At 44.6% G+C, this 16,276-nt stretch overlaps 1 protein-coding gene across 1 annotated transcript in view; it reads left to right on the forward strand.

The window, feature by feature from the left end:
- Positions 1 to 16,276, forward strand: part of LOC143800298 (uncharacterized) — a 51,139-nt gene that overhangs the window by 23,992 nt on the left and 10,871 nt on the right. The window contains exons 2-4 of the mRNA XM_077281184.1: positions 758 to 864; positions 1,851 to 1,893; positions 6,657 to 6,787. Of these exons, the coding sequence (XP_077137299.1) occupies positions 758 to 864; positions 1,851 to 1,893; positions 6,657 to 6,787 (281 nt within the window). The remainder of the gene's footprint in view (positions 1 to 757; positions 865 to 1,850; positions 1,894 to 6,656; positions 6,788 to 16,276) is intronic.

Consider the following 16,276-nt stretch of genomic DNA (forward strand, 5'->3'; position numbering starts at 1 on the left):
CTTTTTGGCATCACCTGACATTTTGGAGCAACTATTATCAAGATTGAAGCACTCAAGACTAAAATTAGAACCAAAATATCTGATGAGCAACTTTCTAACTCACTGAGAATCAAACCAGATAGGGTGTGTGATCTCTCACATGTGTTCACGCAAGTGAACCATAGGGACACAGATTTCCATTACAGAGTGGAGTTGGGCTAACTCCCTGTACTGCTAGTGGAGAAAGTCTATCAGCAGCAGGAAGATAGTTATTGGTAGAAATTGTGTCACCGAGATCATCTCCCTCAGCAAACCCTCCTCCATTACATTGTGCTACAAGCAATGCTGTGTACACTGTGCTTTTGTAAAGAGTCTTGATCTGTGCTGAACTGTGCTATCAAAAGAGAATGTTGGTCAATGTGCCTCTAAGAAGCAACTGTACTGTTTATAAAGCCTGTGCTTAAGAGACTTGAATTGTACTGTATGTGCTGTGACATTAAACTACCCGATTCATGTTCATGAGGACTCTATCAATTGTATCTGTGTGAGCAAGTGGGTCCATCTTGTGCCTGAGGAAGCTGCAGTACATGGTCGCCCTGAGTAACGGATCTCCCAGAGTTCCAAAGAATTCATGAGACCTGTCCCGCCCCTATCTGAACCTAGTGGCGTACATGCAACACAATACATCCCTGTGGTTCTTCTGGGCAGGGATTGCCTAGTTTCATTTAGATGTTTTCATTGTAGAAGGAGGTTAACTGTTATTTCTTTTTGTTTTTAGGTCAGACATGGACAACTATACACAAGATTTTGGATTCTATTGCAGTAGAGAACCTATGTCCCATATTGCTGGAAAAATACTGTCAGCACTGCGTCCTGGCCATTCAGGTAGTGTCTTCCATCCAGTGGTGCTGCAATGCACAGAACCACAAAAAGTGGTAGTTTATACTGGTACCTGTAATGCTGCTTCAGTGCAGTATAGTGCAACCTCCACCAGGGGATGCTGGTGAGGGAAGAGAGGTTGCACACACTGCGTAATACCACAGAGCAGCATCACAAGCGCCACTAAATGGCGAAAGAGTGGTCAGGCGAGCTGAGTCAGAAACCGTCAGGACAAGAAGTCAGATATACGTGGTCAGATACAAGCCAGAAGTCAGAGCCAGACGGGAGCCAATATAACCGATTCGAGAGACAGTAAAACGGGTCTGAAGACAAGCCGGGTCACATACCAAGAGGTCCAAAAACAGGGAGGGAACACGAAGACAAAGCAGGGAGGCAGGAAAGGGAAGTCACAGGAACAGAAGACAACACACGGTATCAAAGGGTCAGCTGCTCTAGCCTGGGAGCATGAACTCACTGACATTGGTCTGCAGGCCACAGCAGACTGAACTAGTCACACAGAACCCAAAACGAGGTAGAGAAGGTTAACCCCCACATGACCAGACCGGGGAGAAAATAACAAGAAACAAACCCCGGCCTGGCTCATGACAGTACCATTTTGGAACATGTTTGACTTTTGATCACTTTTTATTTCATTTTTTCTTAATGAAGCGATATGAAAAAACAAACAGTAATTCTGATAGTTTTTAAATGTATTTATTTTTTTTAACTGTTCACCATGTAGTTTTATATACAGTATGTGTTATTTGGTGATGCCAAATATGTGTCATTTTTGTGGCCTTTTCAAAAATGAAGGAAGCAATTTTATAAATTAGAAATAAACTTATATAAACCTCTTGCATATAGTAAATATAGGTCACCACCATCGAAATCCATGTGGTTAGTCATAGAAATATGACATGCGGTTAGTCATAGAAATATGACATGTGGTATATGTGAATTAACTCTTCCTTTTTTTTCTTTTTTTTTTGCAGATGAGCCATGTATATCCAGCACATGCCAAGAAAAATATAATATGTACGTAAAAACCATAACCCTGTCAGGGCCGGTTTTAGGCAAAGTGAGGCTCTAGGCAAAAGTTTAAAATGGGGCCTCAAATGCTAACATATTGACATATTGCACATAACACTGAAGCATTTCTGTTGTATTTACATGCGCTGATCTCAGGCCGCTAAACGAGTGTGATCGACAATATTGAAGTCATTCGACACTTGTTTCCCAGCCTCTTTACACCAACTGAGAAAGAATGATGGGAATAGAACAATCACTAATAGATCAATCTGTCCCCATACAGTATCATGTTATCAGCAGCACATCTACGGTTTACAGTGGCGATATGCTGCTGAGAACAATGATTTCTATTCCGGCATAAACAATCTAATCACTCAATCAATATAGCATTTTATAATGTGCATCACAGTCCTCCATATTGTTAAATGCACACCCCATAGTCCTCCATGTAATATAATGTGCCCCATAGTCCTCCATATATAATAATTTTAATAATAATTTTTATTTATATAGCGCCAACATATTCCGCAGCGCTTTACAAATTATAGAGGGGACTTGTACAGACAATAGACATTACAGCATAACAGAAATCACAGTTCAAAATAGATACCAGTAGGAATGAGGACCCTGCTCGCAAGCTTACAAACTATGAGGAAAAGGGGAGACACGAGAGGTGGATGGTAACAATTGCTTTAATTATGTGGACCAGCCATAGTGTAAGGCTCGGGTGTTCATGTAAAGCTGTATGAACCAGTTAACTGCCTAAGTGTGTAGCAGTACAGACACAGAGTGCTATTAACTGCATAACGTGTATGAGAACATGATGCGAGGAACCTGATTATGTGTTTTTTTTTTGTTTTTTTTTTAATAGGCCACACAGGGATAGTTAGGTTAATGCGTTGAGGCGGTAGGCCAATCTACACTCCCCTTAGTCCTCCATATAGTATAATACACTCCCTATGGTCCTCCATATAGTATAATACACTCCGTATAGTACTCCATATATTAAAATACACTCCTCAGTCCTCCATATAGTATTATATACTACCCATAGTCCTCCATATAGTACAATACACTCCTCATAGTCCTCCATATATTAAAATGCACTCCTCAGTCCTCAATATAGTATAATACACTCCCCATAGTCCTCCATATTGTATAATACACTCCTCAGTCCTCCATATAATATAATACACTCCTCAGTCCTCCATATAGTATAATACACGCCTCATAGTCCTCCATATATTAAAATACACTGCTCAGTCCTCCATATAGTATAATAAACTCCTCATAGTGCTCTATATAGTATAATGCACCGCCATATTCATCCATGTAGTACAATTCACTTCCTATAGTATAATGCACCCCATAGTTCTTCATATAGTAAAATATATTCTCCATAGTCCTCGATACAGTATAATTTAGCCACCACCCTACAGAGTATAATGCAGCCACCCTACAGAGTATAATGCAGCCACCCCACAGAATATAATATAGCCCCCTCAAGAGTATAATGCAGTCACACCATACAATATAATGTAAGCCCCCATAGAATATAATGCAGCCCCCCTCATATAGTATAATGCAGCCCCTCCATAGAATATATGGTTGCCCCCACATAAAGTATAATGCAGCCCCCCATAGAATATAATGCAGCCCCCTTATATAGTATAATGTAGCCCCTCCATAGAATACAATGTAGCCCTCCTCATATAATATAATGCAGCCCCCCATAGAATTTAATGTAGTCCCCCTCATAGAGTATAATGAAGCCCCCATACAATATAATCTAGCCCCCATAGAATATAATGCAGCCTCCGTAGAATACAATGTAGTTTCCTCATATAGAATAATGTAGCCCCCTCATAGAGAATCACACAATCCTCCCTCATAGAATATAATACAGTCTTCCATAGAATATAATGTAGCCCCCCCATATAATATAATATAGCCCACCTCCCCATAGAATATTATGTAGCCCTATCAAAGAGTATGATGCAATCCTCCCTCATAGAATTTAATACAGCCCTCCATAGAATATAATGTAGCCCCCCTTGGAATATAATACAGCCCATCTCCCCATAGAATATAATGGTTGCCATGGCGACGATGATGTCATAAAGGTTGCCTCGACCAAACAGCGACGGGCACAGACTGCCGCGAATTCTGGAATCATCATTGTCCATATACTACGGGGACATGCATATTCTAGAATACCCAATGCGTTAGAATCGGGCCACAATCTAGTAGAATATAACACAGCCCCCCCATAGAATATACTGTAACCCCCCATAGAATATAACACAGCCCCCCCATAGAATATACTGTAACCCCCCATAGAATATAATGTAACCCCATAGATAATGCAGCCCCTCATAGAATACAGTGGGGCAAAAAAGTATTTAGTCAGTCAGCAATAGTGCAAGTTCCACCACTTAAAAAGATGAGAGGCGTCTGTAATTTACATCATAGGTAGACCTCAACTATGGGAGACAAACTGTGAAAAAAAAATCCAGAAAATCACATTGTCTGTTTTTTATCATTTTATTTGCATTTTATGATGGAAAATAAGTACGGTATTTGGTCAGAAACAAAATTTAATCTCAATACTTTGTAATATAGCCTTTGTTGGCAATGACAGAGGTCAAACGTTTTCTGTAAGTCTTCACAAGGTTGCCACACACTGTTGTTGGTATTTTGGCCCATTCCTCCATGCAGATCTCCTCTAGAGCAGTGATGTTTTTGGCTTTTCGCTTGGCAACACGGACTTTCAACTCCCTCCAAAGGTTTTCGATAGGGTTGAGATCTGGAGACTGGCTAGGCCACTCCAGGACCTTGAAATGCTTCTTACGAAGCCACTCCTTCGTTGCCCAGGCGGTGTGCTTTGGATCATTGTCATGTTGAAAGACCCAGCCACGTTTCAACTTCAATGCCCTTGCTGATGGAAGGAGGTTTGCACTCAAAATCTCACGATACATGGCCCCATTCATTCTTTCATGTACCCGGATCAGTCGTCCTGGCCCCTTTGCAGAGAAACAGCCCCAAAGCATGATGTTTCCACCACCATGCTTTACAGTAGGTATGGTGTTTGATGGATGCAACTCAGTATTCTTTTTCCTCCAAACACGACAAGTTGTGTTTCTACCAAACAGTTCCAGTTTGGTTTCATCAGACCATAGGACATTCTCCCAAAACTCCTCTGGATCATCCAAATGCTCTCTAGCAAACTTCAGACGGGCCCGGACATGTACTGGCTTAAGCAGTGGGACACGTCTGGCACTGCAGGATCTGAGTCCATGGTGGCGTAGTGTGTTACTTATGGTAGGCCTTGTTACATTGGTCCCAGCTCTCTGCAGTTCATTCACTAGGTGATCATTCTGACCCCACGGGGTGGGATTTTGCGTGGAGCCCCAGGTCGAGGGAGATTATCAGTGGTCTTGTATGTCTTCCATTTTCTAATTATTGCTCCCACTGTTGATTTCTTCATTCCAAGCTGGTTGGCTATTGCAGATTCAGTCTTCCCAGCCTGGTGCAGGGCTACAATTTTGTTTCTGGTGTCCTTTGACAGCTCTTTGGTCTTCACCATAGTGGAGTTTGGAGTCAGACTGTTTGAGGGTGTGCACAGGTGTCTTTTTATACTGATAACAAGTTTAAACAGGTGCCATTACTACAGGTAATGAGTGGAGGAAAGAGGAGACTCTTAAAGAAGAAGTTACAGGTCTGTGAGAGCCAGAAATCTTGATTGTTTGTTTCTGACCAAATACTTATTTTCCACCATAAAATGCAAATAAAATGATAAAAAAACAGACAATGTGATTTTCTGGATTTTTTTTTCTCAGTTTGTCTCCCATAGTTGAGGTCTACCTATGATGTAAATTACAGACGCCTCTCATCTTTTTAAGTGGTGGAACTTGCACTATTGCTGACTGACTAAATACTTTTTTGCCCCACTGTATACTATAACCCCCATAGAATATAATACAGCCCCCCATAGAATATACTGTAACCCCCCATAGAATATAATGTAACCCCCATAGATAATACAGCCCCTCACAGAATATACTGTAACCCCTATAGAACATAATACAGCCCCCCATAGAATATACTGTAACCCCCCATAGAATATAATACCGGCCCCCATAGAATACAGACCCCCCCCCCCCCCCGAGAATGGCCCCACAGTCTATTACTCACTCGCTGATATTTAAAAAAAAAAACACACACACCATCCTCACCTCTCCTCGTGCCTCGCACTGCTCCAGGATCGGCTCCGGTCTCAGCGGCGGCACACAGTGGGTGCGCGATGAAGTGACGTTATCACGCACCCGCAGTGTCAGAGGCAGAGGGGAATGATGGGAGAGAGAGTGTCATCTGACTCTCTCCTCCATTGTTTCTTTGAACTGGGCATAGTTGAATTCGGCGGCGGGGAGAGTTGGCTCTGGCGGGCCCCCCTGACTCACGGGCCCCATAGTGGTGGCACGCCACTGGCTGAGGGTCCCTGGGGAAGTGGGGGCCCTAGACAGCTGCCTGGTCTGCATGCCGCTAACAGCGGCCCTGCCCTGAGTGCGCGAAGACACTTTCCACAATAAACATGGGCTATTATCCTTACCCTTCCAGTACACATGACTATAGTTCTGCACTGTTGTGGGCAGATTGGAAAATGCACATTCTGGTCCCTTTTTTGTCCCCCCCTTATATAAGCATATAAAATATGCATGAATTTTGTGTTTTTTCCCTTTAAGTGCAATTATACAACACATAAATTTCAGGGCAAATGATGGCGATGCAGATATGGACTACTGGAATCACAGCAAAGAGGAGATATTTACAGAAAAGGAGACCCCATCTGATCCTAGTGAGTTAGAAGCAACATCTACTTCAACGAAGAACCAAATCTTTGGTAAGGCTAGATATGTATTTATATTTGACACATTACAAATAAATGGAGACATTTCACTTCTGCTTTGAAGATTTAAAAGAATCTGTTCGGTTTTGGGTTAGGATTACACAGTGACTTTGGCGGCAACACAGGTCGTACTGCTAAAGATCTCTATGTTGTTACTAGACTGTAGCTTAAAGGGGTGGTCCGAAGTCCAAATTAATTTTATCCGAAGGGTAAGTTCACACTAGACCTTTTTTCAGCGTTTTTTTTCATGCTTTTTTTTTTGCAGATATTCAGCTGCTTTTTTCAGTACCAGCAATGTCTATGTCAATGCCTTGTGCCTCAAACCTTGTTCCTCTGAATTCATGCCTGTGCCTCTGGCTTCATGCCTCATGCCTTTGATCTTTTGGCTTGGTGCATTGTACTTCATACCTTTTACCTCTGGCTTCATGCCTCGTGCCTCTGGCTTCATGCCTCGTGCCTCTGGCTTCGTGCCTCTGTCTTTGTGCCCCTGGAGCATGACTGATGGTAGGGGCATTTATTTAAGCCACTTTCATCAAGTCCAGAGCCAAGACTCCCTGTGTCGTTAATGTCAGTGTGAGCAGGTTGCGGGATGCAGTGAGGGACAGGAGACAGAGCAAGGGTTAACTTATTTACAATGTGTTCCAAATTATTATGCAAATAATATTTCCTCATATTTTCTCTAAATTACCTATCTGAATTGCAGTCATTGTTATTTTCCAGTCATCTACTATTCTAGTATAATTGCAATGTTTTGGAACAAACTGCCTATGAAATCAGTATCTTTTAAAAAAAAAATAAACGCTCAAAATGCATGTTCCAAATTATTATGCACAGCAGAGTTTTCAACCGTTTTTTTTATTATTTTGAACAAAAAATGGTCAATTGTGAAGTTATAAGCATTATCAGCTTATTACAAAATGAAATCAAACAGTTTTCAAGTGCAAACTTTATTCTAGGTGATGTTACATTTGCACATAGGACCCCTTGTTCGAAAGAAGCTTCTGAACTCTCTCGTCCATTGAATTTGTCAGTTTTTGGATGGTTTCTGCTTCAATTGTTTTACATGTGGGCAGAATACCCTCCCAGAGCTGTTGCTTAGATGTGAACTGCCTCCCGCCATGATAGACACTCCTTTTGATGATGCTCCAGAGGTTCTCAATGGGGTTGAGGTCAGGGGAAGATGGTGGCCACACCATAAGTTTGTCCTCTTTTATGCCCATAGCAGCCAGAGATGCAGATGTGTTTTTTGCAGCATGAGACGGTGCATTATTATGCATGAAAATGATCTTGCTGCGGAAAGCACGGTTCTTCCTCTTGAACCATGGCAGGAAGTGTTGTTTTAGAAACTCCACATAGATTATGGAGTTCATCTTTACCCCTTCAGGGATCATAAAGCGGCTGACAATCTCTCTCCCCATGATTCCAGCCCAAAACATTACTCCACCTCCTCCTTGTTGGCGCCTTAGTCATGTTTTCATGGGGTGTCCATCAACCAGAAACTCCACTCCATCCATCTGGACTATCGTGTGTTGCACGGCACTCATCGGTGAACAAAACAGTTTGCAAGTCAGTCTTCATGTATCGTTTGGCCCACTGGAGCCGTCTCTGCTTGTGTGCAGTGGATAGAGGTGGTCGACAGGATGGCTTATGCACAGCTGCAAACCTCTGAAGGACCCTGCATCTTGTTGTTCTGGGGATGTTGGAGGCACCAGCAGCTTCAAAAACTTGTCTGCTGCTATGACAAGGCATTTTTGCAGCTGCTCTTCTAACCTTATGCAATTGCCTGTTGGAAAGAGTCCTCAATTTCTCCTTATCAGCACGCACACGTGTGTGCTGGGAATCAGCTACTTTCTTCTTGATTGTGCGATGATCACGATGACGTGTCTTGGCAATGTTGATTGTAGTCATGCCTTGACCTAAATACTCCACAATTTGTTGCTTCTCAGCAGCCGACACATCCTTTTTCTTTCCCATTTTGGCAAAAAATGTAGGCTGCTTAATAATGTGGAACAGCCTTCTTAAGTAGTCTTGCCTTTATTTGGACACACCTGCCAAACTAATTTGCACAGGTATCTGCAATTGCTTTCAGTGATATAAAGAGCCCTGACACACATCACCATCAATGAATTTAAATGACAAACAAAAAAATTCTAAACTTATCACTCCGAAACTCTATGTGCATAATAATTTGGAACACAGTGTACTTAACAGGAATGTACTCCATGCAGGGAGATAAAACAGTTCAACAAGGGTAATGCAGATAATGTGAAATAGAGGGTATGTGCAGCGCCCCAGAGTCCTGGTCGTTGCAGTAATGTCACTTTGCCACTAAGGGGAGTGATGTTACGTCTGATGGCACTGAAGGAGTTCATCTGACCAGGTATCACATACACCAATACATTTCACAGTCGGGCCTCCAGGGGGAGCTAAGGGTACTATTCACTAGGCCACTCATCACACACTGGTAAAACTGGGGGTCAGGCAGGAAGTTAGAAAGAAAGCTGACTGGGTTGGAACCAGGCAACACCTTGTGGCAGAGGGTGTTGTGGGGGAAGATTCGGTAGGGTCCCTGTCAGGGGTGGGATCCTGACAGAGGCCTGGCAACCAGAGAGAACGTTACGGGACCGTGCCTGCACAGTATCGCGGCGGTGCCCCAAGAAAGGATAAGAAGCGAGATTTATTGTGCTGAGTGAGAAACGAGATCAAAGCAAGAAGGAGAATACCAGTAGGGGTCGTGCTGTAAGACCGATGCAACATCCTACTGAGGCGCACAACCGGCGGCCGGAACACCGAGGAAGTATATCTATATAGCTCCAGGCAATACTTCAAACCAACGGCAGGACAGTCAGTCACAGGCGGGCTGTCTCACCTAAATCACCTACGAAGACATAGGGGGCAACCTTTGGAGAGGGGCGACTCTAGGGTCCCGGAAGAGCTCCGAGCCTACCCGTCATACGGGTGCGTCCCAACCGTAACATCAGGGAGGGACGGATTAGCAGAAGATCATCTAATCGAGTTGTGAGGGAACACGAGAAACAGACACAACAGTTGTGGGGACTATCCCGTAAGCACAGCAGGGGAGGACCACAACACATAGCGCTAGCAGGAAGGCACAGATTTCCACCTGCAAAGGGAACTCCGGAGGTGCCATCGGGCCGGCCGGACTTGCGCAGCCTGGTTTACCGTATTCCGGATTGAGGACTCAGAATTCTTCAGTAAAGAGGTAAAGAGACTGCAACCTGGTGTCCTCGTTATTTACTGCGACCTGCACAGCACCACTACATCACCACCATTTCCACCACCTTTCACTGGACGCCCCACAGCAGGGTCACGGACCGGGTCTAGCCACCGTGACAACCCCAGAACAGAGACTCAGAGGCCCGGTACCGGGTACCCCTCGGCCCTGCGGCAGTGGGGGCGCTACATATGCAGGGTGGGGGTAATGCAGGTTTAAAATAGCAGTAAATTGTAGAGTTCATGAAACAAGCGATGGCGCCAACAACAGTCAGCATGGAGTTGATCCGGTGTAGTCCTGAAGACAACGTCGAGCTGGGTCTGGGCGGCAGCGGTTATTCTTTGATGCCCTCTGTGCGATTCTTATTCCAGGGGTAGCTGTGGTGAGGATTAAGGCAATGACCACAGCGCTGTTGGGGCCCAACGTGGCCCGACAAATATGCACCAGGAGGTCAGGGTACAGTTCCAGGTCACACACCAAGTGCTTCTTAGACGGTACGAGCGCAGCAGCCTCTCGCCTGGTCCTTTTGGCACTTTGCTTTGCGGGGACCAACGGGCGCATTGGCACGTCTCTGCTGACAGTTTCTGCGGGTGACAGCGGGGATACACGGACGCCGACCTGCGCTGCTACGGTGCTCGGAGGATGGAGCACTCACCTCCCCCTGCCGCGCGCTGTCTGTTCCTGCCGAGTCAGCCTGCTTCCGCACGCGCTTTCTCTTTTTATCCTCAAACACGCCCCCTGCTGCCAAGTGCACAGGTTGGTCCAGTTCTGTAAGCTTTCCCCCAGACAATAGGGGAGACAGCCCCGACAGTTCCGGACCCAGTGCAAGGAAGGTACCCCCATCCTGGTCCTTCAGCTTACATCAGCACCACAGGAGTGATGATCTACGCTTCTCTATGAGGGGATCTGATGATGGTCTCAGCGTTGGTTATGACGGGGGATGTTACCTGCCAGACTGAGTATTTCCTTAGTTTCAATAGTGTCCAGCTCATTAGTTGAGACATAGAGATTTAAGGATTCAGAATAAACGTCCATGTGCTCCAAGGTATGTAATGTATAAGCATCCCAATGCTCTGCCTATTTATATACTAAAATGTTATTGGTTTGATCTTTTGGCAATCCAGAGCCTCTGCCCTGCAGGACTTATTATACTATGGTAAGCTGATCTGTAACCCATCCCTAAAATTATAAACTTTATTAATTGAACCTGTACGTTGGTTCACACCACAAAATTTGACCACAGGATACAAAACAAATACTGTGCTCACACACAAACACTGAATTTAAAAATAAGGTATACTAGGCATCCCTGGTGAGCACTAAACTCACACCTGCCTGACTGCGGGGGTTGGCACCCTATAGGGAAACGTTGTGGCGCCCCCACTCCACGGTGGCTGTTCCTAGAGGCCCTGTTGAACCCTATAACCACTACGGAACACCTACTACCCGCAGCCTAGGAACCCACTGTAGGCTATACACAGATATTCCTACACTAAAGGAGTCCTAGTTCCCCACGCATAAAAACATGTATAAAGAACACAGAAGGCAAAAAAAAAAAAAAAACATTGGCGTGCTAGCAAGGGAGTTATCTTGGGGCACAGTCCTTCACAGGTTCATCATATTTGTTATAGACGAGCCTACTGTGATACCCCCCCCAAAGATTCACACATGTATAGACGTATAACCATACACATAGATAGCACGGTACAATCACTTAGCTCCCTTCATCCGCCATTTGCCCAAGACCACAGCGCCTCTATGCGTTTCGCCCCATTTGGGCTCCTCAGGAGGCTTGATTCATGGATACGATGTGTCCTGATGCGGTGTAATGACTGCACAACCCTGATGCCTCCCGCTTTTTAAACCTACCGCCATAATGGTGCCCCGAGGCGTGTCCAGCCTTTCACCTGTTCATTTCCGGTGACCAGTACACCCCTCCGTGTAACGGCGCATGCTCCCGCTGGGCCGCAGATGCTGAGTCGTCGCATAACGAGTTAGGTCTCAGGTTTACGTCGGAGATTCAGAAGGAAGAGTTGGCATTCCTAGATGTAAAAATCAGGAAAGAAAAAAGAGGTGGCATATCCACAAGTATATACCAGAAGCCAACAAGCACAACTAGTCTCCTACATTGGCAAAGCCACCATTCGGCCCCCCTAAAAAGGGGGATTCCTAAGGGACAGTTCCTGAGACTAAAAAGGAACTGTTCTAGAAACGATCTGTTTGATAGACAAGCGGGCGATATGTATAGAAGATTTAGAGAGAAGGGATATCCCGAGCATGTGTTGGATACGGCATTTGAGCATGCCAAAAAAGCGGATAGGCAAAAACTTCTACAGAAAGAGAGGAAAAATGATGCAAAAGAGGCCATCAGAATAATCGGAACATTTGATGTAAGGCATCAAGAGATCAGGAAAGTATTGCTCAAGCATTGGGATATCATAAGACTGGACCCCGACCTGAGAGATGTGGTGGAATACCCCAGCATTACTTTCAGGAAAGGAAAAATTGCTCAGGGATATGCTCGTACATAGCCAATAAAGGAGACCGGAATTGAGTGGAACCTGGCTGGATAGAAAACCGTGTGGTTTCTTCAAGTGTGGGAACTGTAGTATGTGCAGGTGGATGGAACCGGGGAAGTCGTTCCGTAGCTCAGCCACAGGGAAGACCTATTACCAGCGTAACTTCTCCAACTGTAAAACTACAGGGGTAGTTTATATGGCAAAATGCTCCTGCCCAAAAGAGTACATAGGCAAGACCAAGAGGGAGTTTAGGAGATGGGTGGGTGAGCATATGGGGGATATAAGAAACAACAGGGACACCCCATTAGCAAAACACGTACAGACCCACCATGGAGGGGATGTGAGGAGTGTAAAATTCATGATCATTGAGGTGGTGAATATAAACCCTAGAGGGGGTGACACTGATAAAACCATTCTGAGGAGAGAATGTGAATGGATCTTCAGGATGGGCAGCCTCGAACCAAAGGGGCTAAATGAACAAATGTCATTTGCATGTTTTCTGTAATTTAGCCTAATTAGATACATACAGTGGGGCAAAAAAGTATTTAGTCAGTCAGCAATAGTGCAAGTTCCACCACTTAAAAAGATGAGAGGCGTCTGTAATTTACATCATAGGTAGACCTCAACTATGGGAGACAATCTGTGAAAAAAAAATCCAGAAAATCACATTGTCTGTTTTTTTATCATTTTATTTGCATTTTATGATGGAAAATAAGTATTTGGTCAGAAACAAAATTTAATCTCAATACTTTGTAATATAGCCTTTGTTGGCAATGACAGAGGTCAAACGTTTTCTGTAAGTCTTCACAAGGTTGCCACACACTGTTGTTGGTATTTTGGCCCATTCCTCCATGCAGATCTCCTCTAGAGCAGTGATGTTTTTGGCTTTTCGCTTGGCAACACGGACTTTCAACTCCCTCCAAAGGTTTTCGATAGGGTTGAGATCTGGAGACTGGCTAGGCCACTCCAGGACCTTGAAATGCTTCTTACGAAGCCACTCCTTCGTTGCCCAGGCGGTGTGCTTTGGATCATTGTCATGTTGAAAGACCCAGCCACGTTTCAACTTCAATGCCCTTGCTGATGGAAGGAGGTTTGCACTCAAAATCTCACGATACATGGCCCCATTCATTCTTTCATGTACCCGGATCAGTCGTCCTGGCCCCTTTGCAGAGAAACAGCCCCAAAGCATGATGTTTCCACCACCATGCTTTACAGTAGGTATGGTGTTTGATGGATGCAACTCAGTATTCTTTTTCCTCCAAACACGACAAGTTGTGTTTCTACCAAACAGTTCCAGTTTGGTTTCATCAGACCATAGGACATTCTCCCAAAACTCCTCTGGATCATCCAAATGCTCTCTAGCAAACTTCAGACGGGCCCGGACATGTACTGGCTTAAGCAGTGGGACACGTCTGGCACTGCAGGATCTGAGTCCATGGTGGCGTAGTGTGCTACTTATGGTAGGCCTTGTTACATTGGTCCCAGCTCTCTGCAGTTCATTCACTAGGTCCCCCCGCGTGGTTCTGGGATTTTTGCTCACCGTTCTTGTGATCATTCTGACCCCACGGGGTGGGATTTTGCGTGGAGCCCCAGATCGAGGGAGATTATCAGTGGTCTTGTATGTCTTCCATTTTCTAATTATTGCTCCCACTGTTGATTTCTTCACTCCAAGCTGGTTGGCTATTGCAGATTCAGTCTTCCCAGCCTGGTGCAGGGCTACAATTTTGTTTCTGGTGTCCTTTGACAGCTCTTTGGTCTTCACCATAGTGGAGTTTGGAGTCAGACTGTTTGAGGGTGTGCACAGGTGTCTTTTTATACTGATAACAAGTTTAAACAGGTGCCATTACTACAGGTAATGAGTGGAGGAAAGAGGAGACTCTTAAAGAAGTTACAGGTCTGTGAGAGCCAGAAATCTTGATTGTTTGTTTCTGACCAAATACTTATTTTCCACCATAAAATGCAAATAAAATGATAAAAAAACAGACAATGTGATTTTCTGGATTTTTTTTTCTCAGTTTGTCTCCCATAGTTGAGGTCTACCTATGATGTAAATTACAGACGCCTCTCATCTTTTTAAGTGGTGGACTTGCACTATTGCTGACTGACTAAATACTTTTTTGCCCCACTGTATATAAGTGGTCATATTTTAAGAAAGTCGTGCTATATTCCAATTTTTGTTTGAATCTCCCGGTATGAAGGGGAGCTATACAGATTACTGTGTTAAAATTCTTTTGACATCATTATTCCGCTTTCCTACTGCTTATAATGATGCCCCAAAAAAATTCTTTATTCCCGGTCCTTTCCCAGTGTATAGACCCTGATTAGGGTAACAAGCTGGGAAGTATCAGACAGTTATGAAGGACAATCTCTCATATCAGTCCCAGAGGGGTATGATTGGATACACCTTGATATCAGGGATGTGAAACAATACTGGGGAGGAGGGAATATGGTCCCATTTGCCACATAACATATGTCTGCGGTTTAAAGGCTCTGCGCATGCGCTAATGTATCACGGCGATGCGCTGATTATCATATTTTGACAGTTGAGTATCTGCCGTGCAGGCAAGGACAAGAGGAAAATCCGGGTGATCGTCCGGTTGTTATTTAATCGAGCGAGGATAACGGTGCATAACGAAGTTTTTATGACACCGAGTGTAAGCAGGATGCATGCGCAGAATCCTCCGGGAAGTGTGCGCAGGCGCGGCTCTCGCCACTGCATCCCATACCTTGGATCAGGAGGTTGGAGCATGCACAGCATCCACATATGAGGGGACACACAACGACCCGGAAATAGTTCGGGCCTTGGATTTTGTGCGACAGGAAGGACATCGTCATAGCAGATCTGATGCTGCTTATGCGACGACTCAGCATCTGCGGCCCAGCAGGAGCATGCGCCGTTACACGGAGGGGTGTACTGGTCACCGGAAATGAACAGGTGAGGGGCTGGACACGCCTCGGGGCACCATTATGGCGGTGGGTTTGAAAAGCGGGAGGCATCAGAGTTGTGCAGTCATTACACCGCATCAGGACACATCGTATCCATGAATCAAGCCTCCTGAGGAGCCCAAATGGGGCGAAACGCGTAGAGGCGCTGTGGTCTTGGGCAAATGGCGGATGAAGGGAGCTAAGTGATTGTACCGTGCTATCTATGTGTATGGTTATACGTCTATACATGTGTGAATCTTTGGGGGTGTATCACAGTAGGCTCGTCTATAACAAATATGATGAACCTGTGAAGGACTGTGCCCCAAGATAACTCCCTTGCTAGCACGCCAATGGTTTTTTTTTTTTTGCCTTCTGTGTTCTTTATACATGTTTTTATGTGTGGGGAACTAGGACTCCTTTAGTGTAGGAATATCTGTGTATAGCCTACAGTGGGTTCCTAGGCTGCAGGTAGTGGGTGTTCCGTAGTGGTTATAGGGTTCAACAGGGCCTCTAGGAACAGCCACCGTGGAGTGGGGGCGCCACAATGTTTCCCTGTAGGGTGCCAACCCCCGCAGTCAGGCAGGTGTGAGTTTAGTACTCACCAGGGATGCCTAGTATACCCCATTTTTAAATTCAGTTTTTGTGTGTGAGCACAGTATTTTTTTGTATCCTGTGGTCAAATTTTGTGGTGTGAACCAACGTACAGGTTCAATTAATAAAGTTTATAATTTTAGGGATAGGTAATATGATAATATAATTGAGATCCTGGTCAGTATTTAATTTCTTTATATTGATCTGTAACCA

This window comes from Ranitomeya variabilis, chromosome 1 (assembly GCF_051348905.1).
Source record: "Ranitomeya variabilis isolate aRanVar5 chromosome 1, aRanVar5.hap1, whole genome shotgun sequence".
Classification (NCBI taxonomy): domain Eukaryota; kingdom Metazoa; phylum Chordata; class Amphibia; order Anura; family Dendrobatidae; genus Ranitomeya; species Ranitomeya variabilis.